Source organism: Stegodyphus dumicola, chromosome 12 (genome assembly GCF_044657685.1).
Source record: "Stegodyphus dumicola isolate Sdum_Otavi_A_Nest chromosome 12, ASM4465768v1".
NCBI classification, from domain to species: domain Eukaryota; kingdom Metazoa; phylum Arthropoda; class Arachnida; order Araneae; family Eresidae; genus Stegodyphus; species Stegodyphus dumicola.
The window spans coordinates 4,886,714-4,914,064 of NC_140779.1; the positions used below are offsets into that span (position 1 = coordinate 4,886,714).

At 33.3% G+C, this 27,351-nt stretch overlaps 1 protein-coding gene across 5 annotated transcripts in view; it reads right to left on the reverse strand.

Annotated features, from left to right (window-relative positions):
- LOC118195450 (hemicentin-1-like) overlaps window positions 1-27,351 on the reverse strand; it is a 331,768-nt gene that overhangs the window by 175,356 nt on the left and 129,061 nt on the right. For all 5 annotated transcript variants that reach the window (XM_085827451.1, XM_085827448.1, XM_085827449.1 and 2 more), the window contains exons 25-30: window positions 24,133-24,399; window positions 21,911-22,216; window positions 20,834-21,030; window positions 17,038-17,119; window positions 12,812-13,102; window positions 9,714-9,998 (exon numbers count right to left, since the gene is read on the reverse strand). In XM_085827451.1, the coding sequence (XP_085683577.1) occupies window positions 9,714-9,998; window positions 12,812-13,102; window positions 17,038-17,119; window positions 20,834-21,030; window positions 21,911-22,216; window positions 24,133-24,399 (1,428 nt within the window). The remainder of the gene's footprint in view (window positions 1-9,713; window positions 9,999-12,811; window positions 13,103-17,037; window positions 17,120-20,833; window positions 21,031-21,910; window positions 22,217-24,132; window positions 24,400-27,351) is intronic.

The following is a 27,351-nucleotide window of genomic DNA, read 5'->3' on the forward strand; positions in this document are numbered from 1 at the left end:
AATAATAGTATTAGTAACAGCTTCAACAGCGTCATCGATATGCACACCTTCTACCATTTCCTCCGTCAGCTCTGCAACGGAAGAGAAGAGTTCCCAGTCTGCCCTGTCCAGGATAAAACGAGGGACTCTCGACACGGGGTTTGCTCCTCTTCGTGCAAGAGACACAAAAATAGGATAATGATCGCTGTTGTACAGGTAATTTCCGACACTAAAAGTGCAAAATGGCAACAGAGATGGTGAACAGATGGCAAGATCGAGAGCGTGGAATGTCCTTGAAGGCTCATGGAAGTACGTATCTTGCCCATTATTTAGGAGACAAAGGCTATGATCTTCGATCATCTGCTCAATTTGTCTTCCTCGGCAATTTGTATCTTTACTTCCCCAGAGTGGAGTATGGCCGTTAAAATCTCCTATTATGATAAAAGGCTCAGGCAGCTGCTCTATTAGATTATTTAAATCTTGCTGATAAATGTGCTCATTTGGAGGCAAATACAAAGAAACAAATGAAACAACAATATCAAAATTTATTTGAGTAGCGACAACTTGGAGGGATGTCGTCAAAGGAAGTACATTTGAGGGATAGTCCAGTGAGGTGAGGAGACGTACACCTCCGCTGGCACGCTCACCTGTAAGGTTATCCTTCCTGACGAGAGAAAACCTCCGAAGTTTTGCATGTTGATCTGGTTTCAGATTTGTCTCTTGTATTGCGAAGCACACAGGATGATAAGCATTTACTACAGCTTTGATGTCAAGGAAGTTTCGGTGGAAACCGCGACAGTTCCATGAGACGAGGGTGGCCATTATGATTGGTGTTTGTTTTTCCTGTGTTCCTTTTTACTTTTGCGCGGAAGTAGATGCTCGGGAACTTCCATTCCCTCCTCCACTTCCATACCGTCTGAATCTAGAGATTCAGAATTCATGTCATCTACAGATCGGCTTCTATTTTTGGAGGCACAGTTTTTGGTTTGCTCAAGATTGTTATTTCTTTATTTTGTATTGTATGTGTTGGATTTTTCTTTTTTCTTGCTTTCAGGCTGCTGGGTTTTATTTGGTGGAGTCTGTGTAGTTATGGAAGTTTGGGTGGCTATAGTGCAGGTTGATTTCACGGCATTTGCGTATGATTTGTTTGATTGAGGCTGTGTGCTTTGAACTTGTCTCCTGGCTTCGGCATATGAAATATTCCTAGAAACTTTTATGGTCTGAACTTCCTTTTCAGATTTCCATTTTGGACAAGAGTGAGAAAATGCTGGGTGATCACCCTTGCAGTTAACACACAATGGCGCAGCGGTGCACTTATCACTATCGTGGCCAACCAACGAGCATCTGCCGCACGTTAGGGTGCCACGACAGGATGTCTTAGAGTGACCAAATCGCTGGCATTGGAAGCATAGCATTGGGTTGGGAATATATGGTCTTACGGGACAGTTAAGATACCCAGCCTTTATATTCTTCGGCAGATCAGGTGATTTGAAGGTCAGGATCACGTGTTTCGTGTCAATCAACTGACCTTCCTTTCGCATCTTGATCCGCCTAGCACCACAGACATTTTGGTCAGCTAACTCGGAGATGAACTTTTCTTCTGAAACACACAGAAGGTCGATCTCCGAGATCACGCCTCTACAGGTATTAAGTGTTTTGTGTGCTGACACTGTTATAGCTACTTGTCCAAGTTTGGTTTGACATAAAAGTGAAGCAGACTGGGTGGCCGAAAGGGTATCAATGAGCAAGTCTCCAGAACGGAGACGCTTTATGTTCCTTGGCTCACCTACACAGGAATGAATGTATTTGCTGACCAGGAAAGGAGACATCTTTTGCAATTCTCTAGAGGCACTGGAAACAACAACAAAGCGCGGACAATCAGCAGATTCTTTGGCATTTGCAACGGTACGGATCTTCTTTGTAATGGATTTGTCAATAACTTCAATATCTTTGGTATTTCCATCGGATCTTTTTGTTAATGGATTTCTCAACGATTTCTATATTTTGGTTGGTATCATTTGAGTCAGGTTTTTTAAGAATGAAAAGTGAAGCCATGTTTGTAAGAGAAAAGATTCGGGTCCGACGGCCCCGCCCACCGCGGAACAACAAGGGAACAAGGGAACACAGATTCCTGTGTTAGGGCTAGCCGGACCTATACGCAAACTAAAGCCCCACAGTCGGCTTTCCCGAAAGCAGGTACTCGCGAGAGCTTGACCCCAAGCCACTGACACAAGGACTAGTGACCAGCCGATTGACACCCGTGAGGACGACTAAGGTGCCTCCCGTTTAGCTGAAGCAGAGGCCAAAGCAGTGTGTTGGGGACAGTACCTCGCCCCTCAACTACCAGGACCCTCTTTTCCAGCGACACGGGTCTCCACGCACGGCAAACACGTGGGCAGTTTTCTCGCCACTCGAGAACTAGAGACAAGGTCTGTTCCAGTCTCTCGTGACGAGCCCCAAACTCCGTAGAGAGAAACCACAAGGGAGAAGGGAAGGGGAAAAGTTCCAGCCAAGAGGAGAGGAGACGGAAAAGAGGAAAGATCACTGGGGCTCCAGGATCGTGACACCCGTCTCACCAAGAAGATGATCCCCTGAAGGGCTAGGGTACCTCGGGATTGCCACACCCATACTCAGAAAAGTGAGCCCCCTGAGGGGCCTGCGATAATAAAAATAAACCTTTTGTTAAAGTCTGCTTCTCTAATGAGTGCTGTTTGTTTGCCACCAAGGACCAAATTCCTTAAAAACTAGTTTTTGAAAATTTCACTGCTTATTCATGTGCTTTCCTGACTACAGTATTTTACAAAAACAGCATTTTTTAACTGTTTTAAATTTTTAATTGTTTATTTTTATGATTTTTTAGACATTCCAATCATTTCAAGGTCAATTTTGAGGTTTACTTTAGCATTACTGGATTCTAAAATTGTCAAAAGTCTGTCCTTATGCTTAGAGAAAAGGGTTACCACATCATTTCTGGCTGCAAGACGAATATTGGCTTAACAATATTTTATAATTAAGACCTGACTCAGCACACTAAATAACTGATTAATTGATACTGGCTGTTAAGTCTGGCACACCTTCGTTGAAATTATTACAAACATGCAAAGTGTTATACTACAAAATAAGCCCTGAAATAAACACATCTTTGTTTCTGAAATGAACTAAACACATAAAGCTTCACTTGCTTTCATAGATGCTTCTTTTTGAGGGGGGGGGGTAGTTCTTTATGCACACCATTCTTCCATTTCTATTAATTTTCTTTTCTGGTCTTCTGTTATTACTCATTCAAAGCCAGAGTTATCGGCGACATTTTAAATTATTACTTCCCCAGTTTCTTGACTTATCAAGTTTTTGTTCTATCCACACAACTTTATTTCTTTCCATTGCAATTCTTTCTATACTTCAGTGAATTTCAACATTTAAACACCACAATAATGCTTGTAAGTTTAGACACACATAAACAGTAACATGCAATAAAGGATCTTCATAAAATGACAGTTTGCACAGAACTGAATGATAGATATAATATCGTAAAAAATTTTATTACTTTGTGCAAACACTGCAAAATAATAAAATAGTAATTTATTTACTAATGGATTATTTAGTATAATATCTCTCTTGATAAAGGTAGTGAGAATTCTTTTGAAATGAAGTAACTTATAAGCATATTTAAAAGTGAATCTTGAAAAAATTTTTAAAATGGAAACATCAAAAATGGATCAAGAATAAATTGAAGATGGAGACTTTTAAAAAGATATAATTAAAATTGAAAATGTAACCAATAAACAAAGTAATTATCGATATTATAATTATTTTTTTGGAGGAAGGTGGGGAGGAGATTTTTAGATTTATCAGATATATCATGATAAATTTAAACTTGCTTACAGATCCATTTGAGTGAGTGAGTGAGAGATTATGGCGCAAAACCAAAGATGATCATAGCGCGCCAAACACGAGATGGGATGATTACAAATGATGAAATTAAAATACAATAATTAAAAACAAGTATACAAATGTACCAAATCCAGAGGATGAAGTCATATAAAAACAAGTTAAAAAGCACACATTAAAATTCAAGACAAAGTCTTCAAAACAAATTACATTAGATAATAAAAGCCAGTCTCTTTTAAATAATAAAATAAATTAATATTGACCTCTCTTCCAATTAAACGGTCGAGAGGTATGTCACAGCTATTAAAATATTTCTGACGAAGACTATTAAAACTTGGACACTCAATTAAAATATGACGGACAGATAGACAAACATTACAATTTGAACAAACAGGCTCATTCTCAGCTTTTAAAAGGTAGTTATGTGTTACTGTAGTGTGGCCAATTCTGAGGCGAGTCAAAAGAACTTCCTCCTTATGATTTTTGGTTAATTCCCAATGTTCAATTCTAGGCTTTACATGTCTTAATTTATTTTGACGCTGAACATCCCAAAGTTGCTGCCATTTTTTTTCGGATCTTGTTTTTCACAACACAACAGATGTCTCCAAAAGGGATGAGATGACTGGACAGTTCAACGGCACATTTTGCTGTGATATCTGCCAGCTCATTCCCTTTTATTCCCACATGCCCGGGAACCCAGCAGTACAGGACTTCATATCCACGACCTGTTAAGTTTATATGTAACTTAAGAATGTCCACTATTACTGGATTTTGAGTGTTAGAAAAAGCTTCTAATGATTTAAGCGCACTATACGAGTCTGTATAAATTATAAACTTTTTGTGGCAGAGCCTTGAGATGTACAAGAGACTATAATATATCGCAGTTAGTTCGGATGTTAAGACAGAGAAATCACGGGTCAAGCGTCTGCCCTCCATGTGATCTTCAATTACAAATGCCATCCCAAGATGATCTTTTGACTTTGATCCATCTGTATAGACTGGAAGATAACTGCTATATTTGTGCCTGTGCTCAGCGAAGAGTCGTCTGTATACTATCTCGTTAGTGCTTGCCTTCACGTGATGTTTGAAAACATCAAGAAGCTGAATCCGCGAATTTTCCCAAGGTGGGATTTCAAAGTCCTGTACTGCTTGGGGGCACATATCAGAGAGGGAATGTTCCTCAATGATAGGGTGAACTCTTAAAGGAAAGGTAGGAATACAGGATGGACGTGTTTCAAATAATGTATTACACTCATTATCAAGTAAGCATAGCTTATTAGGATGTTCAGGTTGAGATAGAATATTAAAATATTGCAAAAGGTACAATTGCTCATGCCTCAGATAAAGTGATGGTTCGTTAGAGTCAACATATAGGCTCTGGACAGGAGAAGTCCTGAAAGCTCCTGAACAAATCCGCAGAGCTTGATGGTGAACAAGATCCAGTTTTAACAAAACAGATGAGCGAGCGGATCCATAAACAATTGAGCCATAATCCAGTCTAGAGCGGATAAGCGCTCTCTAAATGCGAAGCATGGAGCAACGCTCTGCACCCCAGGAGGTGTTCGCCAACACTTTTAAAATATTTAGTGTTTTTAGACACTTCTTTCTCAGGTTTAAAACATGAGAAAGGAAAGTCAATTTTCGGTCGAACGTCACTCCTAAAAATTTTACTTCAGGCACAACTGGAATAATTATACCATTCAGATATAACTCAGGTTCAGGATGGAGACCACGCTTCCTACAAAAGTGCACACACACAGTTTTCTGTTTTGAAATAGTAAATCCCTGTTTGTTTGACCATTCTTGAATCTTATTCAGAGCCATCTGCAATCACTCGGCCATCTCTTTCCAGAAAGGAAAGTGAGTGGTCTTTATATATTCCGCATGCCTTTCGAACTCTTTCCCAAACCCGCTTACTAGGCGTAGAGGATGTTATTGAAGACACATATGAAATCCAGGAATCCCTCTGGCTCTGCCTTCTTACTTTTCGTGCATTTGCTTTGGCTCTTTTAAAGGCTATGAGGTTTTGCAGCTTAGGATATCTACAAAAAATACCCCATGCTTTTTTCTGTTTTTTCAGTGCTTCATGACAGTCGCGATTCCACCATGGTTTCGAATATTTAAGCATTTTTCCTGATGTTCTAGGAATCGAAAGCATAGCTGCCTGAACAATAGTATTAGTAACAGCTTCCACAGCGTCATCGATATGCACATCTCCTACCATTTCCTCTGTGTGCTCTGTGGAGGAAGAGAAGAGTTCTCAGTCTGCCCTGTCCAGTATAAACCATGGGAGTCTCGACATGGGGTTTGCTCCTCTTCGTGCAAGAGATACAAAAATGGGATAATGATTGCTGTTGTACACGTCATTTCCGACACTAAAAGTGCAAAATGGCAACAGAGATGGTGAACAGATGGCAAGGTCGAGAGCGTGGAATGTCCTTGAAGGCTCATGGAAGTACGTATCCTGCCCATTATTTAGGAGACAAAGGCTATGATCTTCGATCATCTCCTCAATTTGTCTTCCTCGGCAATTTGTATCTTTACTACCCCAGAGTGGACTATGGCTGTTAAAATCTCCTAATATGATGAAAGGCTCAGGCAGCTGCTCTAAAAGACCATTTAAATCTTGCTGATCAATATGCTCATTTGGAGGCAAATACAGAGAAACGACTGTAACAACAATATAAAAATTTGTTTGAATAGCGACAACTTGGAGGGATGTCGTGAAAGAAAGCACATTTGAGGGATAATCCTGTGAGGTGAGGAGACCTACACCTCCATTGGCACGCTCGCCTGCAAGGTTATCTTTCCTGACAAAGGAAAACCTCCGAAGTTTTGCCTGTTGTTCTGGTTTTAGATTTGTTTCCTGTATTGCGAAGCATACAGGATGATAAGCATTAATTATGGCTTTGATGTCGAGCAAATTTCGGTGGAAACCGCGACGGTTCCATGAGACGAGGGTGGCCATTATGACTGGTTTTTGTTCTTTCTGTGCTCTTGTTTGGTTTTTCGTGGAAGTGGATGCCTGGGAACTTCTAGACCCTCTTCTACTTCCCTACCGTCTGAATCCGCAGATTCAGAAATCATATCGTCAAGAGAGCTATTGCTAGGACTTCTATTTTTATTAATTATTTTGTGACTTTCAGTTTTAGGTTTACTTTGAATGACTGTTTCTTTCTTTCTTTTTTTTTTTTGTATTAAATGAGTTTTTTTTTTTTTTTGCATTTTCCATTTTCTTGGTGGATGTAGTCAGTTGGGTTTTATTTGGTTTAGTCTGCGTGCCTATTGATGTTTGGGTGGCAATGCTACGTGTTGTTTTAACTGCACTGGCATAAGATTTGTTTGATTGGAGCTGTGTGCTTTGAACTAGTTTTCTGGCTTCAGCATACGAGATGTTCCTGGTAACTTTAAGAGTCTGTACTTCTTTTTCGGATTTCCATTTTGGGCACAAGCGTGAAAATGCTGGGTGCTGACCCTTGCAATTTATACACGAAGGCGCAGCGGTACAATTTTCAGAATCGTGGCCAATCTGTGAGCATCGGGCGCATGTGAGGCTGCCACGACAAGTCATCTTAGAATGGCCGAAACGCTGGCACTAGAAACATCGCATAGGGTTAGGAATATAAGGTCTTACAGGAAGATTTAGATATCCGGCCTTAATATTCTTAGGCAGATCAGGCGTGTTGAAGGTAAGGATCACGTGTTTTGTATCGATCAACTTACCTTCCTTTCGCATCTTGATCCGCCTAGCACCACAGACATTTTGGTCAGCTAACTCGGAGACGAACTCTTCTTCTGAAACACACAGAAGGTCGATCTCCGAGATCACACCTCTACAAAAATTAAGTGTTTTACCCGCTGACACAGTTATAGATATTTCTCCAAATTTGGTTTGTCGAGAAAGAGAAGCAGACTGGGCGGCCGACATGGTATCAATAAGCAGGTCTCCTGATCGGAGACGCTTTATGTTCCTTGGCTCGCCTATACATGAATGTATATATTTGTTTACGAGAAAAGGAGACATCTTTTGCAGTTCACCAGAAGGACTAGAGACAACAAGGAAGCGCGGACAATCAGTAGATTCTTTGGCATTTGCATCAGTTCGGATCTTCTTGGTACTGGATTTGTCAATAATTTCAGTATCTTTGGCATTTTCATCGGTCTGGATCTTTTTAATTGATTTGTCAACGATTTCTATATCTTGATTGGTGTCATTTGAATCGGGTTTTTTCAGAATGAATAGAGAAGCCATAATTGAAAGAAAAAAGATTCGGGTCCGACGGCCCTGCCCACCACGGAGCCCAACAAGGGAACACAGATTCCTGTGCTAGGGCTAGCCGGACCTATACGCAAACTGAAGCCCCACAGTCGGCTTTCCCGAAAGCAGGTACTCCCGAGAGCTTGACCCCAAGCCACTGACACAAGGACTAGTGACCAATCGATTGACACCCGTGAGGACTTGATAGCTTTGTTATTGAGATTACAATGCATATACTTAAATAATGATTTATTTCTAAACTCAGAAACAAAATTCTCAAATAAAAAAGCTACAAATGGCTTACTTCAAATTCTATATGAAAAATTTGACTGGAATTTGTTAAGCAACCTAATTTGAAAACTTAATATTACTTAATATTTACCCATTGGCTAAAAAATGTGGATGTAACAATTAAGTAGACAGGCATTGGGAATTCTAAAATTCTTTGCCTCATTAAGAAATCTAATACAGCACAAAGTCTTTAATCCAGACTTGTCGGAACTTCAGCGATTCCAGATTATAAATCATCAATTTAAATCTGGTAAGATGGCATGCAGAAATTATAAAATTAAAACTACAAAAGTGTAATTTACGAAATAAAGAGCAATTATGATCTAAAAAGTATCAAAATTTACAAAAAAAAAAAAAAAAAAAAAAAAACTTAATATTTATTTGTTTACTTTATTAAACATTTCTTTCAATGTAAGTTGTTTAAGTTGCTTCATTTTATGTGCTAATACTTTCTCTTTAATTCTATAAACAGACATAATTTCTTGTTCAGTTACAAAGTTCCGCTGTTCAAGTCTTGTAATTGCTGTGCCAAGAATACCAACTAACTTGTCAATCGAAATTTGTTCGTTGTCACTAACCTCTCTGTCACTTTCTTCATGCCTTTATACATTTTTTGCAGGAATTCCACTTTTTGTTTGATGGACATCGAAACATGCTTTCGCTTTGTAGATCCTTTGGCAGCTCCAGAATCGGAAACTCTTTTTGACATAAACGAAAGTTAAAGCTTATTTTTTATAAAATTGCTCTCTAACAGTCTGCAGAAAATAATAAGCCGGATTCAATTAGAAGATTAAGGAACAACACAATCTGCAACATTAACTGAAATAGATAATTAGATAATTTTAGCCTAGCTTATACCGTTCGTTATACATTAAACGTGCATATGTAACCGCTATGCATGCGCAAAAAGTTTGTAGCTTTGAGGTCCCAATTATAGATCATTCCGGATTATGGACATCCAGATTAAAGACTTTGTACTGTATAATTTGATACCTATTTGTATTTTTATTACCTTTTTCACATTTTTTTATATTCCTCTACTCATTTTTTTTGTTATTCTAATTATTTATGTATGAAGAAAAGCTTTTAACATATTAAAATAATTTTTTCATTAGAAAGATTACAAGTATTATTGATATGGCTAAATGATATACAGAGCTATTTATTAATTTTAAAAATGGTGTTAATTCATTCAATAATTACACATAACATAAATTATGCTGAGAATATATAACATGTATAATTATGTACCCAAAACACACAAACTGCAAGAATATTAATGGAGAAATAAACTAACCTTGAACATCAACTTTAAAATCCTGTTCAGCAGTTCCTATTTCATTTCCTGCAATGCAAATATATCGTCCAGCATCTCGTAAAGAAGCATATTTAAGCCGTAAATTCTGGAAACCATCAGAAAAATGAATATGGGGAGAAGAATGAAGAGGAATTATATCAGAATCTTTTAGCCATGTGATTATTGGCTTTGGATGGCCACTAATGGGACATTTAATTGTAACAGATCCTCCTTCCTTCACAAAGTAAACTTTTTGTAGTTTACGTCTGTCTATTGTTGGTGGTACTGAAATATAACACATTCAGTTTTGAAGAGTCTGGTAATAAATTTATAAGAAATACTTCCCAATATACAACAGATAATTGAGAAAAATTACTTTTCAAACAAGCACAAATTTAAATTAATTACAGCTGTATGTAAATTGCATTAAAGATGCTACCACTGAAAGATTAGCAAGTTATTAACCACTGAAAGAATTTTAAAAAAAAAATTACATAAATGATTTCAATAGCTTTAAAAATTAAAAGGAAAGTTGGAAAAATTAGATGAAACCAACAAACAGTTCATTTTAACAAATTTTAATTTTACTTTTTATATTCCGTTACGTTTTTCAAAACTGTAACAGTTAAATATTTTTTGACTTTGATATCTATTTTAATTTTCCAAAACACTTTGTGCTACTCCAACAAATGCAAATCTGACATATACTTCATCATAAATTTCTTTCACAGATATTGACATATAATCAGGAAAAGCAATAAACTTCTGTTATGCTAATATTTTAACCATGACACTATTGATTTCAAAGACAATAGGAGCAAATCCCTCATCATCTGGAGAAAATTTTAAAGAGAAAGGACCAAAAGCAAAAGAGTAAAACGAATGAGAAGGTAGCCCCATCCATCCATAGACATAGCAACAAAAGAATTAAATTAATAAGCATTTTAAAAGCACTGGGAAGAACTGTATTGGAATTAAGTCATTAACTAAACAAGATAAATCTTTTTACATGAGAAAAGCTTCAAGGAAATCCAATTCAGAAAATGAAGAAGCCATTTGGATAATTTTTTCAGGCTCTAAGTCAAAATGGTGATTAAATTTTTAACAACGATTAATCGAAGAACAATGATTAATGTGGCTGAATAGCAATAAATGATTTCTAACAATGATTGACTAAGATTCATTTACTTCTTCTTTTTGAACGTAAGATTCACATCTCTTGATGTGAAACTTTAATGCAGTTTTATTTTGGCCTGTATAATCTCAAACCACACTGACAAGCTATGCTATAATTTCCCCCGGAATTCAAGTCAAAAATGGAACCTTTAAAAATTGAACAATGGATTTTATTAATAGGTGAGAAAATGACTTGAAAATTGAACTTCTGGAGAATACAAGTAATTTTGTAGCTAAATGAAAACATGAAATAGCAGAACAGGGTTACTAATGCTGTTTCTAACAGTAGAATGTCTTCTTTGATAACAAGACGAAAATTTTTTAAAGGCTTTAACAATAACTATGGAAGAAAATACTCTCCAAATGATTTTAAATAATCAAGCTTATTAGAAAGAGATTCTGACGAGAAAAAATAATGCTGTAATGATTGAATGATGCCTAGCTTTAGCTTGACATGTTTTTCTAGCTAATGCGCTTTATTAATAACAACCTGTTTTTATTTGCCATGAAATGAATTTCATTAATATCATTCAAGAAATGTTAGAAAGTACATGTAGGCAATTTATTAAAGTCAGCAGTTGTAACGAGTTATTGATGAAAATTCTGTTAATATATATGACTTTATAAGGTATTTCTCCTGCTTTTCTAGATTGCCTTCGTGGTGTAGTGGTTCTGCACGCTGGGCCGGTATGCCAGAGGTATGTGGTTCGATTCCCAGCGAACGAGGTTGCTCATTTTTCATCTCTCTGGCTTTCCCAATTAACCTAATGTCTCTACAGTGATGCCTGAACTAAAAAAGGATTGTTGGATGATGATTCTCCGCACCCACATTTGCCAATTGGGTCTCCTAAAAACCCCAGTCACCCTTTAAAAGGGGGAGTATATAAGGTATTTTTCCCACTTTCCTAGTGTGTCTTTATGGTGTAGAGGTCCGTGGTTCGATTCCCGACGAAGGCACTTGCTCATTTTTCATATCTGGCTTTTCCAATTAACCTAATGTCACTACAACTTAAACAAGGCAGCAGATGGGAGGAAAATATTGAATTAAAATTCTGAAGAAAGACATGAATATGGTTAACATGAAACAAACACATAAATGTTGAAGCATTCTTATAAGCACACAGAATTTTGAAATGCTCAGAAAATATTTTGCAAAACAACTAAAACTTGTAGATTTCAAATCACATCTTAAAAAGAGTATGAAAATGATTGAAAAAACACTGAGCTGAAGAAATAAAGAATATCTAAATCTAATTTAAATCTTTGTCTCTCCCTTCTGAAGATGGGTACTAAATTTTAAAATGTAATATAGTTTATAAGTACGTGAAAAGAAATATAAATTAAAAAAAAAAAAAAAAAAAAACTGAACAAATAACTGACAAATAACAAACTGAACAATTAATTTGACACATAATTAAATGAATTACAATATTTTATATTTAGTTAACATTATTTCATGTAATATTGCATTTAATCACACTAATTAATTATAAATGTCAGACTACAATATATTACTAATTAAAAATAATTACAGCGCAGATATTTATATTGGAAACTGGTAAAATGATAATGCTAAATATATGTATATGAAACAAACACATGACCTTTTTCAACATATTATAATTTTGACACATTATTAGCTAAAATTAGGCAAAATAACAACCTTGTCTTCGGCATAGACTTTAATTGAAACTCGGTGATATTCTCTGAATTTAGCTGAAAATTGAAATCTACTCCAAGCATGATTATTTTGCCTTAATTTTTTACGCTATACTTTGGTGTGTTTCTCTTCTCTCTTGAAACTATGAGCTATTTTGAATGCAACTACATTAATTTCACTAAGCAAATGGTTCATACAATATTGCACAAAGCATGACATTTTATATAATTATATTTTTAAATTTTCAACAATAAAAACTTACCTAAAATTTCGAGATCAAAAACATAGGCACTGCTTCCAACAGCATTATCAGCTACACATTTATATAGACCAGTATCATCTTCCTTAGCTCTTAAAATTGATATTTTGCGTCCATCATCATGCACATATATATTCTGTTCTTCTTCCAGTTTTATATATTTTCCATTTTTCATCCAACTTATTTGAGGAAATGGGTTACCAGAAATTGGGCACTCGAGTGAAACAGGTTTGTTAACATAAGCGGTTGGTCGACCCACAGCTTCCTCTTGCTCCAAATTTAAACGAGGAGGAGCTGAAATTTAAATGCAAACATTATGAAACTTTCAAAGACATTTTCTCTTCTTTGGAAGACAGGAATAAGATATTTTAATTATTAGTTATAGCCACCTATCATGTGTAAATACTTTTATAACTATACAACACAATTTTAAAATAAGCATATCATGATTATTGTTTTCTTCTCTGCATTTGATCATAATAAACATGCACTTATTTTCTATACTTCTTTCGACACGCTTCCGTTATCCAGACCAGATTCAGAAAAATATGTATGTATGCATGTGTGTATTTACGTATGTGCATACATGTGCCCACACATACATTTATACATGCATACATGAACACATACACCAATATATGCATGCATATATACCTACATTTCTGAATCTGGTCCCAATAACAGAAGAGTACCTTTTTCTGTTATTTTGGAGGAAGGGAAAGATGCTTACTTGTCTAATCTAGTCGAGAATTTTTGTTCAATAACGCAATAATGTAACACTGTTGGTAAAAATGTGTAACACATGTATCTTGGCAGGGGTTCTCAACCAGGAAAGGGTGGAGTGCAATCAGCCTTTAATTTAGCTGTTAAGTATTTAGTTTTAATTTATGAATAAAAACTACTTTTATCCAAGTTTTGATATTTATTAATATTTTCTATATTTTTATTGTTTAATTTAGAAAACAGATTAAAAGTAGTCTAAATTTAAATTAATTCACTTGTATTCATGTTTGAGAAAGGATGGTGGGGAGGGGTGGAATCCCTCCAATACCTTCCTCTTTCATTTTTGAATTTTTATTCTCATTTTTATAAGTATAATATAAGTTTTCATATTTATATAGTCATTTTGCCACTTAGCCATTTTTATATATCATGTATATATTTCATTCTTGAGGTTACGGAACTCTTTACCGTCCTCTTTTTTTTAGCATCTTTTCTCTCGCCCTTGAGCGACCTCTTAAGTGGTACGCTTCTCGGCCAATTGAATACGACCTTAGGTTGACCGAGTTTTACATCCGATGTGACTAAGTAGGAGCAAGCTCCTTTGGCAAGCCTCATCTAATCCTCAGGGTCCCGGGTATCACCCGTGACCACAATGTGCATTCGAAAAATCAGTGCTCAATGTGTCCTGCAATTCCCGAGAGAAAAATGTTTTCATATAGATTAAAATTTATAAAGTAAACAATCCACTCAGACTTTTGGTTAAGAGCATCCAGTAAATTATAATACAAGAAAGTGGAAACAAGTTCTTCAATTATAAGTATGTGAGGTTTTCCCAGGATGCATCAATAAGCCCCGATTCCCTTTTTGAATTCCAGCTGACAGAGGATGGAAGTGCATATGCTTAAGTTTGCAAAATGTTCTCAGAAAACATGATATACTTCCTTGCATTATTGTACATTACCAATTTCTTCAATAGGAAAAGGGGAGTGGGAAAAGCATTGATTATGTCTATAATAACCAGGAAGTGACAAGTCAATTTTCCACTGTCTAGAAACAGAAATTTAGGATTTGAACAAAACGCTGGAAAAAACATTCTTTTATTTGCTGGATGTGTGGCTTGTAATATGTCGAAGATGCCTTAACAAAATAATCTATGCTTAAAAGAAAAGGATAAACTGCTGAAAGATTACGACACATTTAGTAAATGCAGCCAAAAAGAAGCAGCATTTAAATTGGGAATTTCCCAAACAGCATTGTGCAAATTACTTAAAGAAATAAAATTGATAAAGAACTAGCAAAAAATGCAGATGTCTCAAGGAAGTACAAAAGGGATGGGAAATTGAGAGACGAAGCTGCACTTCTAGAGTTGTTTCAAACTGTGAGACTAAAAAAATTGTCCAATCTCATTTGACCACAAAAGCTGTAGAATTCGCTAAAATGCTGGCAGAAAATTTTGTGCAAACTCATAAGATGAAATGAGAGAAATAATGTTGTTTACAGGAAACTACATAGTGAGAAGCAAGGAGCAGATCATCATTCAGCTGAAAAATGGATAAAAAGTATTTATGCAGGATTCTAAAAGAATACAAGCCACACAAAATTTATAATACAGATGAAATTGGTTCATGTTGCAGAGCATTACGTAGCACACATTAATGTTTAAAAGTGAACACTTTACTGGTATTAAGAAATTAAAAGAGCAAGCTACTATATTATTACTATGCAATATGGATGCAACAATTAAGAATGCCATTGGTTATTGGAAAAATAGAAAACCTTGATGCAAAATTTATCCTATAAAAACAAGAACTCATGGATGAAAACCAGTATTTTTACTGATTTCCTTTTGAAATGGGAAAGAGAATTGGGGGGGGAAGAGCTAAAAGATATAGCTTTATTGTTAGATAACTGTGTTACACATCCCTCTGATGCTGCTCTGAAAAACATTAAATTAGTGTCATTCAGCCTTTAGACCAAGGTTTTATTAAAGCTTTCAAAAGTCACTACAGCAAAAGTGTTGTTCAAAAAAAGATAAATAAAGCTGAATCTTATGAAAATTGGTAAAAGATAAATAAAGCTGAATCTTCTGAAAATTGGATCAGTTAAAAGATACACTTTGAAAGGTAAAACTATGTCGATATTTTTGCAGCGCATCATACTAAATGCATGGTAAGCAATCTTGCAAAATACAGAAATTACTTTAGGGAAATGTATTTTTTATTTAGAAGAAGCCACATAGGTATTGTAAACTATTTCTAATATTTTTGGACATCAACGAATGAAATTATAAAGTTTCGTTTCAGAATACATTGGAATTGATAATAATATTGAGATAGCACGTAAAAACACTCACAACGATGTTACAGACACTGACAGTAAAAGTGACTACATACCAACCTCAGTTGAACTGAGTTTTTGTAAGTAAAAACTTGTAAGTAGCTTTTGATGTACCCCTTTCTGTAAGTACATCAAAAGCTACTGCCAAAACAAAAGTACAGGAAAATAACAATTAAAAATGAAAGCATTTAAAAATGAAAAACAGTTAACATTTAAAAACAAAAATGCAATGTCATGATTTAGCAAGGTAAGCATAAAGCAGCTTTAGTAAAATACAAATAAATAAAAATATATATTTATATATTAAAGTCTCTATTAAAGTATTTTAGATACTTTTCCATTTTGCCAGCGCAAACAATAAAGGTTGGCAATAATGGTACAACTGATACCAAACAGAATATCTTCTCTGGTAACCTTTTACGCTTCATTTTCAAAACAAGTCACAGTCATTTCTTATCAGATTGATTTTTTCTACCAATACTGGCATACAATTACATAGAATTTTTACAAAAGATAGTTAAATTTTATACCCTAAGACCATTTGCGGTAATTAATTCAATTAGAATGCAATCACACCACTCACCTGAAGGCGAAAATATACGAAAGGCAAAATTAAGGATTAAATTCTTCAATTCTAATGAGAATGCACTAGCAAAGTAAAGCACTACAGTTTTACATAATTTCAGAGTAAGCTATTCGTACAAATTGAAATAATTCTTGCATTTAAACTTGTATTCCAAATTAAAATTTAACTTAAATTAATGTAGATAATTACTGAGAGAACTACATTTTTGTAGCGCAGTTTACGTGAGATGAGATCACTTTGGGTCACGTGATACGAACCAGCGAATCAGGGTGTTGAACCATGAAAGCATAGTAAATTCTTCAATTAATGCATTTTTACAAAATTTTAAATAATATTAATATTTTTATGCCTTCAAAATACAAAATTCTTAGAACTAAAATTTTTTATGTGTATACCGTATGCTGTCGCCAACAAAGTCTGCTTGGTGAGATTTGCGCCGGCGAAACGGAAAAGTACCGTATTTTACTGTCAGATATTAAGAAACAAATAACTTTTTTCAACTTAATTACTCCAGAAATAATAAAGATTAACAATTAAATTACTTTACATTAATATAAAAAGAAACAAAGAATTTATTCCATACTGAGAACATCCACATTAAATTCCTTTTCAGTAGATCCAGCAAGATTTGTAGCAATGCAAATATATTTTCCAGAGTGATAAGACTAAAGGGAAAAAATGATTATAAATTGATCAAATAATTTATATATAGATTGGAAAAAGTACTACTGGAACTTAAAATGGTTTAAGCCTGAAAGAGCTTAACAAAATTAAGCTTGGGTAATTTTTTTCTGATTAATTTGAAAGAAAAAAAATTAAGCTTTAGTCCAATTTTTCAAGAATGGGTAGGAAAATATGAAATCAGTAAAAATTTATGCAGTAACTCAGATCAGGAAAAGTATCAAAACGAGTAAGTGAAAAGAACATGAAAATTTAGAAGAAAGGAAGAATAAAAAAATTTTGCATATGGTGAAAAGACTGCGGCAGGCCATACAGAGATGAGAAAATTGTGTGTGCGGTCCTGCAAGTCACTGCTTTCAAGCTTTCACGATATGTCACAGGACATGTTTCTGAGATCGCAGAAGCAATAATTCATTCCAGTTAACAGTGCAAGAGACATAACTTCATGACTAGTGTCAGGAGATTTTAGCGTTCTGTACCCTGTCTGTCGTCAAAGACTCAGTTTCAGGAGGGCTGACGAACCAATGATTTTGTTTTTTCTCTGGTATCGTTTCCGATATAATGAATGAGAGGATGTAAATACTACTGTAAAGTTAATCAAGCATGGCTAATTCAGTCTGAAGTTTTTTTCCATCATAGTAACATGCCAGATGGCTCCTGAACTCTTGACTAGACAGATCGATTCTCATTAGCAGGCTCCTCTACGAGGGCTATACTAATTCATTTCAATAACTGTCTGTGCTATCCACGAATTATATATATATTTGTAAAGAGCTTCCTGTAATTGAAATAAATATGCTTTGAGTTTAAAATACAGTAAGTATTATGCAACCTCACAAATATACTGAATAATTATAAGAAGTTAGATGAGCTACCTGCTGTCACTCAACACAGTGGTAACCCACCAGTCATCCCCCAACACCAAGAATAATGAGGGAGAAATTCAAGTGGTTTCTGAAAAGCAGCTATGAAACTTTTCTCAGGTGCTTATTGATGATTTCTCAGATGCTCAGCGAGTAATCACTAAAGCTGAGAGATTTTCTAGTGATATTAATCCTGAAGCACAAGAAAAAACAATTTGCAATATGCATAGTGGAAACAATGAACAATAATCAGATATGTGAACTAATAAATCTACCAAAATTAATCCCAGTTATATTATGCGAGTTTACAGAATCAGGATGAATGATACTGAGAGGACTATTGAGTGTTCGCTTTCCTCCAGATTGTAATTTCTCCAGAATTTCTTTCACTAAAAATCAAAATTAACAGCAAAGAGAACTCCACGGTTCTCTTAAGAAGCACTTTAAATAACCTGAGTCAGTCAGGGATAAATCAATGGTCTCCCTCAGCAGAAACCTCTTTAGTGAAGTCTTCCTTCAGAGTATATCAGGACAATCATAATCATGTAAATGCAAACAACTCTCTTAGATTTTGTGAAACAATCATTTTCTATTCCTTAGATTACATCCATATATGAAAAAAAGTTGTAGCATGTTTTCAATCTTGATCAAAATATATTATCTATGTCTCCAAACATTTCCCGATTTTATAAGTCATATTTTTAGATCTCTTTATGCTTGAGCTTATTTCTCTCCCTCTTCTATCTTTCTGCTCAGACCCTGTTTTTCACAAACAGTCAAAGGCTTTCTGACAGACATATTTTTAATTATGAGTTTCACACCCTGCTACTCGTATTGGCTTATACAGTCAAAAGTCATTAATTCGGACACCCATAATCCAGACCTCAAAGTTACAAACTTTCTGTATAGTGTCTTTCTGTATGGTCTTACGCGCATGCGTCGCGTTGATGCATGCGCGTAAGACATTCACGGCTGCGAATATGCATGTGCGCAAAATACGTTCACGCATGCGCGTTTAATGTATAATGGACGGTATAAGCTAAGCTAAAATTATCTAATTCAGTTAATGTTGCAGATTGCGTTGTTCCTTAATCTTTGAATTGGATCCGGCTTATTATTTTTTGCAGACTGTTAGCCCAATTTTATAAAAGTAAGCTTGAACTTTCGATTATGTCAAATAGAATTTCCGATATATATTTACTAATATGTAAAGGATCTACAAAGCAAAAGTATGTTTTGAAGTCCGTTAAACAAAAGTGGAATTGCTGCAAAAAATGACCTAACCATTCCAAAATCTGTTTATCAATTTTACGCTGCTCTGGGGGGAACGCCGCGGCGTGCAATGAATTGGAAGTTGATCTGTCAGCACTATCCTTATCTTCAGGGCAGATGTTTTCATTTTATTTGGCTTATAATTCCTTACTAAATGTAGTATTTCATCTCGTTGTAATCCGTCTTTGATATGATTTAAATCAAATTCCTCATCATTATAATTTGCTTCCGATAGTGAAGAAAGTGACACAGAGGTTATTGAAAACGAAAAAATTTCTATTGACAAATTAGTCAGTATTCTCAACACAGCAATTATAGGACTTCAACAGCGGAACTTTGTAACTGAAGAAGAAATTATGTCTGTTTATAGAATTAAAGAGAAAGTATTATCACATAAAACGAAGGAACTTAAACAACTTGCATTGAAAGAAATGTTTAATAAAGTAAACAAATAAATATTAAGCTTTTTATTTTTTTTTGGTAAATTTTGATACCCTTTAAGATCATAATTGTTCTTTATTTCATAAATTATGGTTTCATATTTTTAATTTTATAATTTTTGCATGCCATCTTACCAGATTTAACTGATGATCTATAATCCGGAAAAATCGATAATCCGTAATCGCCGAAGTCCCGACAAGTCCGGATTAACGACTTTTGACTGTATGAGAAAGAGTTGTAGCATGTTTTCAATCTTGATCAAAATATATCATATAAGTCTCTAAAAATTTTCCTGATTTTATAAGTCATATTTTTAGATCTCTTTATGCTTGAGCTTATTTCTCTCCCTCTTCTATCTTTCTGCTCATACCCTGTTTTTCATAAACAGTCAAAGGCTTTCTGACGGACATATTTTTAATTATGAGCTTCACACTCTGCTACTCGTATTGGCTTACATATTCACTTCAATATGCCATGAAGTATAATAGCACTAACTTGCAAATTTTTGTCCGATGAGGTTCAAATCTTTTAGGATTATTTGTTAAAATTGTCACTGCAATACGCATCTACCACCTTTTATTGGATTTTATACAATATTACTAAATGCTATACTCATTTTTATAATAGTTCCTACAGTGTATTAAATGCAAGGAGAAATCATTTAATTAATTATGACTAATTAAGAGACACGTTTACAAAATAAACTGCATATTAACTAGAGTAATAAGTGTATTATATGACACATGACTACAGAGTACTAATAATAGTAGCAACAAGAAAAATAAAAAGAAGAGTAGTTTATTGCAGAGAACGAATATTGCAAAAATAAGAATTTTCAGTCAGCACTTATAGCAAGAGTCAGAGTCCATTTACCAAAGATAAAGAATAAAGAGTCATATTTATGCTTTTAAATTTTTTCCTACACTTTCTTTATATTTTATTAGAAAAAATTATTTGTATTTGATAAATATTCTTATTCTTAGAAAATTCTGAATTTTTATCAGCAGCACATTCTAAAAATGTTTAAATCTGCATTATACAAAAAATGACATGTTACTCACCAAAATGAGTAAAGAATAGATACAATGGAATAACTTACTACTAGAATGTAATAAATGTTACCTTAATGTCTGTAATTTCAAGATTCATATTGCTGAAAGAAAATTTCAAGTCATCATCGTTAGCTTCCACTTCAATACCATCTTTTAGCCATATAACAAAAGGAGAAGGATTTCCAGTTGTATTGCAATTTAAAGTGAGACTTTCTCTTTCTCTGAGAGATAAGCTGGATGCATATTCAGATGTTATCGATGGAGGAACTGCAATATAATAATTCAAATATAAAGAACTACAAACATTGGAAATACTCAATTAGAAAATTTATGAAATGAATCTGGGCTAATGAAAAAAACCCAGACTTTATTTATCACAGTAATTTTTATTAACAGCTAAACAATACCTACTTACCACTAATTTAAAAAAAAAGTGATAAAGAAAGCTAATCCATGCACTTTAAATGATGACAGAAACAATAAATTTGCTGATGACAAAAGGAAGATCCGATCATTTTTCTTTTACCAATTCCTTAACTTGTTGAAATTAACATCAAATGAAAGTTGAATTTTGCTATTTATAAAAACATTTAGATATTTTGAGCTTTTAATTGACATGCACCTATTGCATTATTTATATTAAAGCTCATTAACAGCCAAGCATTAAATACTGCTAGTTCAACCTGTGTGTAAATCCTGGCAAACAAATAAAGAAAAATAAACCTGCGCTCAAATCCTGGATCCATGGGAGTTTTTGTGGTTTTCCTCATGCATAACATGTCGAATATCAGTATATTATACATGGGGAATATGTTATTCACATTTTTTGTAACACGGATATCAGTGTCCCTCAAAAACGTCTTCAATAAAAGCATTGCTTAGGCAAAGCACATAAAGGTAAAGTCCTTACATGCTTTGCTTTAATTTAACCTAAATTAACCTATTTATGATAAAAAAAATTATAAATAATACATTTCCAAAAATTTTCTATTAAATAGAAATTTCAATCCCATTCCCAATGCCTTTATTTACTTTAATATATTCAATTTCATTACATTTTAGAATTTACTAAAAACATTAAACATTATATTCTTAAAACCATATGAAAGTACAAGTAAAAAATAACACAAACAGAGGAAAATTCTACCTAATACATCAACAGCATAGTCATGCCTGGCCTCTCCAACTTCATTTTTTGCAATGCAGATATATTTTCCAGCATCTTCAGCTTTAGCATGCTTAATTTTCAGGTGTTTTCCTCCATTAGACATAACAACAAAAGAATTAGTATTTGGATCTAAAATATCCCCATCTTTCATCCATACATATTGAGGCAAAGGGTCTCCAGAAAATGGACAAATGAGTTCAACTGGCATATTTTTCAATACTTCTTTCCGAGCTTTCTTAGAATATTTGTTGGGCATTTTATAACTGTTTTCAAGTTTTGGAGGAGCTGAAAAAGGTATAAGTTATATTTTTAAATTTTTTCATGATTTTTTAAAAATGAAATGAAAAGATAACTATTATTTAAATTCTGGAAGAAAAACTAACTTTGCAATATCAAACTTATATCAAACTTTGCTTTATATATAACTTTGCAAACAATCTGCATAAAAATACCCACTTACAATATAATCAAATTATAATCTTGAATTTTATTCAGATAACACATGAATAAATAACACATGAAACAACAAAAGTTACATGAAAAGATTTATTTTAAAATTTTTACCTTCCACCAACTCATATACATAAGTACTGGAGGTAATGTTTTAGTACTAAAAATTTGACAGTACGTATTCAGTGTATAAACAGTCCCCAAATGTTTATTATTTTTATAACAATGTTTGTATGTATGTGATGATTTTTTTTATCTATGATAACTCTTATAATAAACTTCCAAAAAAATCCATTGTCAGTATTTAATTATATCCTGCCATCCTAAGGAATATAATTTTTTTAGTCCAAAATTTTGATAATGAGTTTTCAGTGCATAAGCATGACTTACGATACCCACACCACATTTCCACACTATATAAGTCTGTGTATAAGTGTGTGATGATTTTTTTCATTTGCTTTGTATGTGTGTGACATTATTGGTGTGTTTTTCATTTTTTTTATCGTGTGCATGTGTGTGTAATGACATTTTTTCATTTTACTCTTACATGAAACTTCGAAATTTCAGTTTTCCATATTTAAGTGTTCTGCATTCAAATAAAGAATTAATTAGATTTTGAGTTAAATTAAGAAAATTGGAAATGGCACTTCATTAGAAGCCCATAAGGCTTATTTACATAAGCGGAACTCTCACATGAAGAAACATATATGAACTTTATGGCTCTGTTAAAGGGAAAAAAGTACACTTACTATTTTTACTTCCCACCAACTTACACACATAGGTAGGGAAAGTAGTGTTTTTGGTATTGAAATTTGATAGAGAGTTTTCAGTGAATGAGCATAAATAGAACATGTTGTTGTCATTTTTACAATGACATGCATGTGATTTCCCCCCCCCCCATGATGTCTCTTAAATGACACTTTCAAAAATTCTCTTTTTTTCTGTCTTTCAGCTTTCTACATTCATATAAAATGTTGATTTGGTTTTGGGTAAAATTAAACAGCTGGAAGGTGCCCATACAAATAATCACAAGTAGTACATTACTTGAATCCTAAAACAGTTTTTAAGGAAAATTATATTTAAATATAATCTAAAACTTTTCAATTTTAGTATTTAAGACTTTTATATCAATGAGAAAAACACATTAGATTTTGGTTAAAATTGATAAATTGATTCTAGATATGCTGTTTTTAAAATTTTTATGACTGTTAAGTCACTGATGTGAATCCACAACATCATATGAACCACAGGATATATAACAATCAATGTTATATTTTCATATCAAATAATGAAAACTTATGTGTACATATAGTTACATTATCCACTGTATGGGAGAATACAATAATAAAAAATGAGTGTGTTAATAATTAATACTGAGCCATAAAGTCCATAAACAAATTATATTTTATGTACAAATAATCAACCAGAAGTGATAGTTTTCTTGAAGATCATTGCTATTCTGCAGCAGGAGGTCATGTGGTGCCCACAACAGTTTTTTTTTTTTTTTTTTTTTTTTTTTTAACTTCACTTAAAAAGCTTTAATAAGCTTACAGCAAGTCTTTTATTTATTCTTTATTGGTAAGAAGTAATATATGTTTTGTGAAAAGAAAAATCATATTCATTAGAATAATATTAAACTGAGAGTGTTATTGGCTAAATTAAAAGCATTTAATGTGAATTTTAATAAGTATTTAACTTTAACACTAAGAGGAAACAAATTAAATAATTAGCATGCATATAAATAAACTTACATAAAATTATGATGTTAAAATCTTTTTCATAGCTTCCTGCTTTATTCGTAGCAGTGCAGATATATCTTCCACCATCTCTTTTTGTAGCATTTGTTATTGCAAAAATGCTATTATTAACACTATTTGTTAATGATACTGGTGCATTGTTTTTCATCCATAATATTTTAGGAGTAGGATTTCCATAAGCTTCACATTTCAGAAAAATATCTTGTCCTTCTTTTATTCTAAAAGTTTCGGTAACAGTTTGATCTTTAATGTGTGGAGGAACTGTATGAAAACAAAAAGAATATTTAATAAAAATCCAAAACCATATTTAAAAATATGATTCCACAATGTGATTAAAAGAATTTTAATAACTGCTATTTAAATATATTTATACTAAATTTATTCTCAGTTTGATAAAATATGTAAATGATTAATTTATAAGTCAAACAACAAAAATCAGTGTTACGTTTGCAAATTTTCGAGGACTAGTTTCGATGATTTTGTTGGTTTGGAATTGGCATATAAATGATATTCTCTACGGAATTCTACTTCTAATAAAAACAAATTATAGTAATATATAAAAAGAAAACTTTATTAAATAAGTTTAGTCATAACAAAGCTTACCACATTCTACCAAAATATAACAAACTCTCTAGATACCTCTAGATACGTCTTTTAACTCATTCTTTTACAATTTAACATCAATGTTGTCAAAATATTAAAACTTAAAATTATACTTTATAAACAAATACTATCAATTTCCCCTTATTTGTGTTTAAAGATACAATTTTAATCAGTCAGTCATGTCCATATTTTAATAGTTCATCTTTCAATTTCATCCTAGGTAGATATTTTGTTAAAATATCCACTTCTTGATTATCCTAGGTAGATAATATTTTAACAAAATATCCTAGGTAGATATTTTGTTAAAATATCCACTTCTTCCTCAGTTTGTGTGTTCACACAAACTGAGGAATGATTTGATTAATTTCATATTTATCCTTTACAAAGAAATATTTTCGATTAATGTGCCTTGAACTACAACTTTTTTTTTTTTAATCCAATCTATTAATGCTTGACTGTCTGTTCTAATTTCTATTGGTTTGTTAATTAGATCATCTTGTCTCAATTCTTCAAGTAAAAAGACGTACCATTTAAGTTCCCATGCACATTCACAGAATGCTAAAAGTTCAGCTTCCATTGTAGATAGAGCAACTATTCTTTGTTTGTTGCACTTCCAATTTATGAAATTTTTACCTAATTTAATGAAATAGCCTCCAAATGATTTTCCATCTTTAGTGGTACACCAACTTGCATCTGATGTAGCATTTAATTTCCCATTGTCTGAAGTATATACTAAACAAGCACTTTGTGTTCCTTTAATATATCTAAATATCCTCTTCACAGGTTTCCAGTGTTTCTCTCTGGGATCTTGATTATATTTTGACAAATTACTTATTGCAAAAGCTAAGTCTGGCCTTGTGCCTGTTGCTAAGTACATCAATGAACCTAATGCTTCTTGATATTTTGTCTTCGACACAGGTGGCGAAGATGCTATGTCATCAGGATTTTCACCCAATATTCCTGGAGTCTTGACACGTTTACATTCATCCATTTCAAAGTTTTTTAAGATTTTAGTTATATAGTTTTCTTGACTGAATATAAGTTTTCCAGATTCTTGCCGGATGTCTATTCCTAAAAATTTTTGTGTTTTAGTGACTTCTCGTAATGTGAATGATTTAGATAGTTGAGAGATGATGTCATTTATTTCCGAATTTGAATTTCCATGACTATCATTTCCAGGTTCTTCATTTATTTGTGGATACTCGGTTGGCTTTTCGAATGAACTGTTATCATCATGTTCATCATCAGTGTTGGATGGCAAAATTTTCTCAGCTTCTTCATCTGTTGTATTATCTTCTCTATGGTATCTGTCAGTTATTTCTGGATTATTTACATAGCTTGTTCCTTATAAAAAATAATAAGTTCTTCTAACATTTGATTTTTATTGAATTTTAAATAATTTTCTTTTAGTAAAGAAGATCCGAGTTTTTGCTCATTAAATTTTACATCTCCCACTTCTTGAATTTTATTTAGTTTAGGAATATAAATTTTGTATGCTATAGCCTATCATAATTCCTTTTTGAGGTTTTAGATCCATCTTTCTATGTTTTTCCTGTCTTATATGAAAATATGCTTCATATGCAAACCTTTTAAATCTTAAAAGGTTTGCATATGAAGTAATGTTAGGCTTGCGTCCTTTATATAGTTCATATGGTGTACACTTTTTATCATTTTTATGACTCCTGTTATTCACATGTACAGCTACTTTAATGCTTTCAAACCAAAATTTTATCGGTAATTCTGCATCAATTAACATAGTTCTAGCAGATTCAATTACAGTACGATTAAAACGTTCAGCTTTACTATTACTTTTTAGAGTATAAGGTGTTGTAAGTTCATGTTCAATTCCCATTTTTTCAAAAAACTCTTTTATACTTTGAGCTAAAAACTCACTACCATTATCCTCATGAATTCTTTTTAGTTTCTTTCCTGTTTGTCTTTCTTCTTGGATGATAAGCTTGATTACAGCTTCTGAAGTTTCACTCTTCTTCTCAATTGTTATCACAAATGTGTAACTACTGTAATCATCTACCACTGTTAAAAAAAAACAACTTCCATTTATTGATTTCTCAATTGGTCCAACTACATGTGCCATAATTCTAAAATATCTTCAGATTGCTTAAATTTCACACTTTTATAAAATGTTTGTGTTATTTTTACTAATGTACAAAATTCACAATTGTTTTGAGAAATTTTTACATTTTCTAATCCAATGACCGATGAGTTTCCGCCCTCCCATTTCTATCAGCCTTTGATAATTTATATGACCTAGTCTCTGATGCCATAGTACCTCATTAATATTACTAATTTTGGCTTCTTCAACTATATTTCCTTTAACTTCAAATTTATTTCCATTTCTGTTAGCTATAAATAGAATGTTTCATGTTTATTATTGATCACTTCTGCTTTAGTTTTGGTAAAAATTACTTTTAAATCATGATCTACAATTTTTGATACTTACAGCAGATTTTCACTTAAATTTGGTATTTGCAGAACATTTTCTACTCTCGAGATGTTCTTATTTCTATCAGTTTGCGTTTTAATGTTACCAATATTTAATGTTAATTGATTTGATCATGGCCCTTTTTCCAGCTGTCATTATTTGTTGTT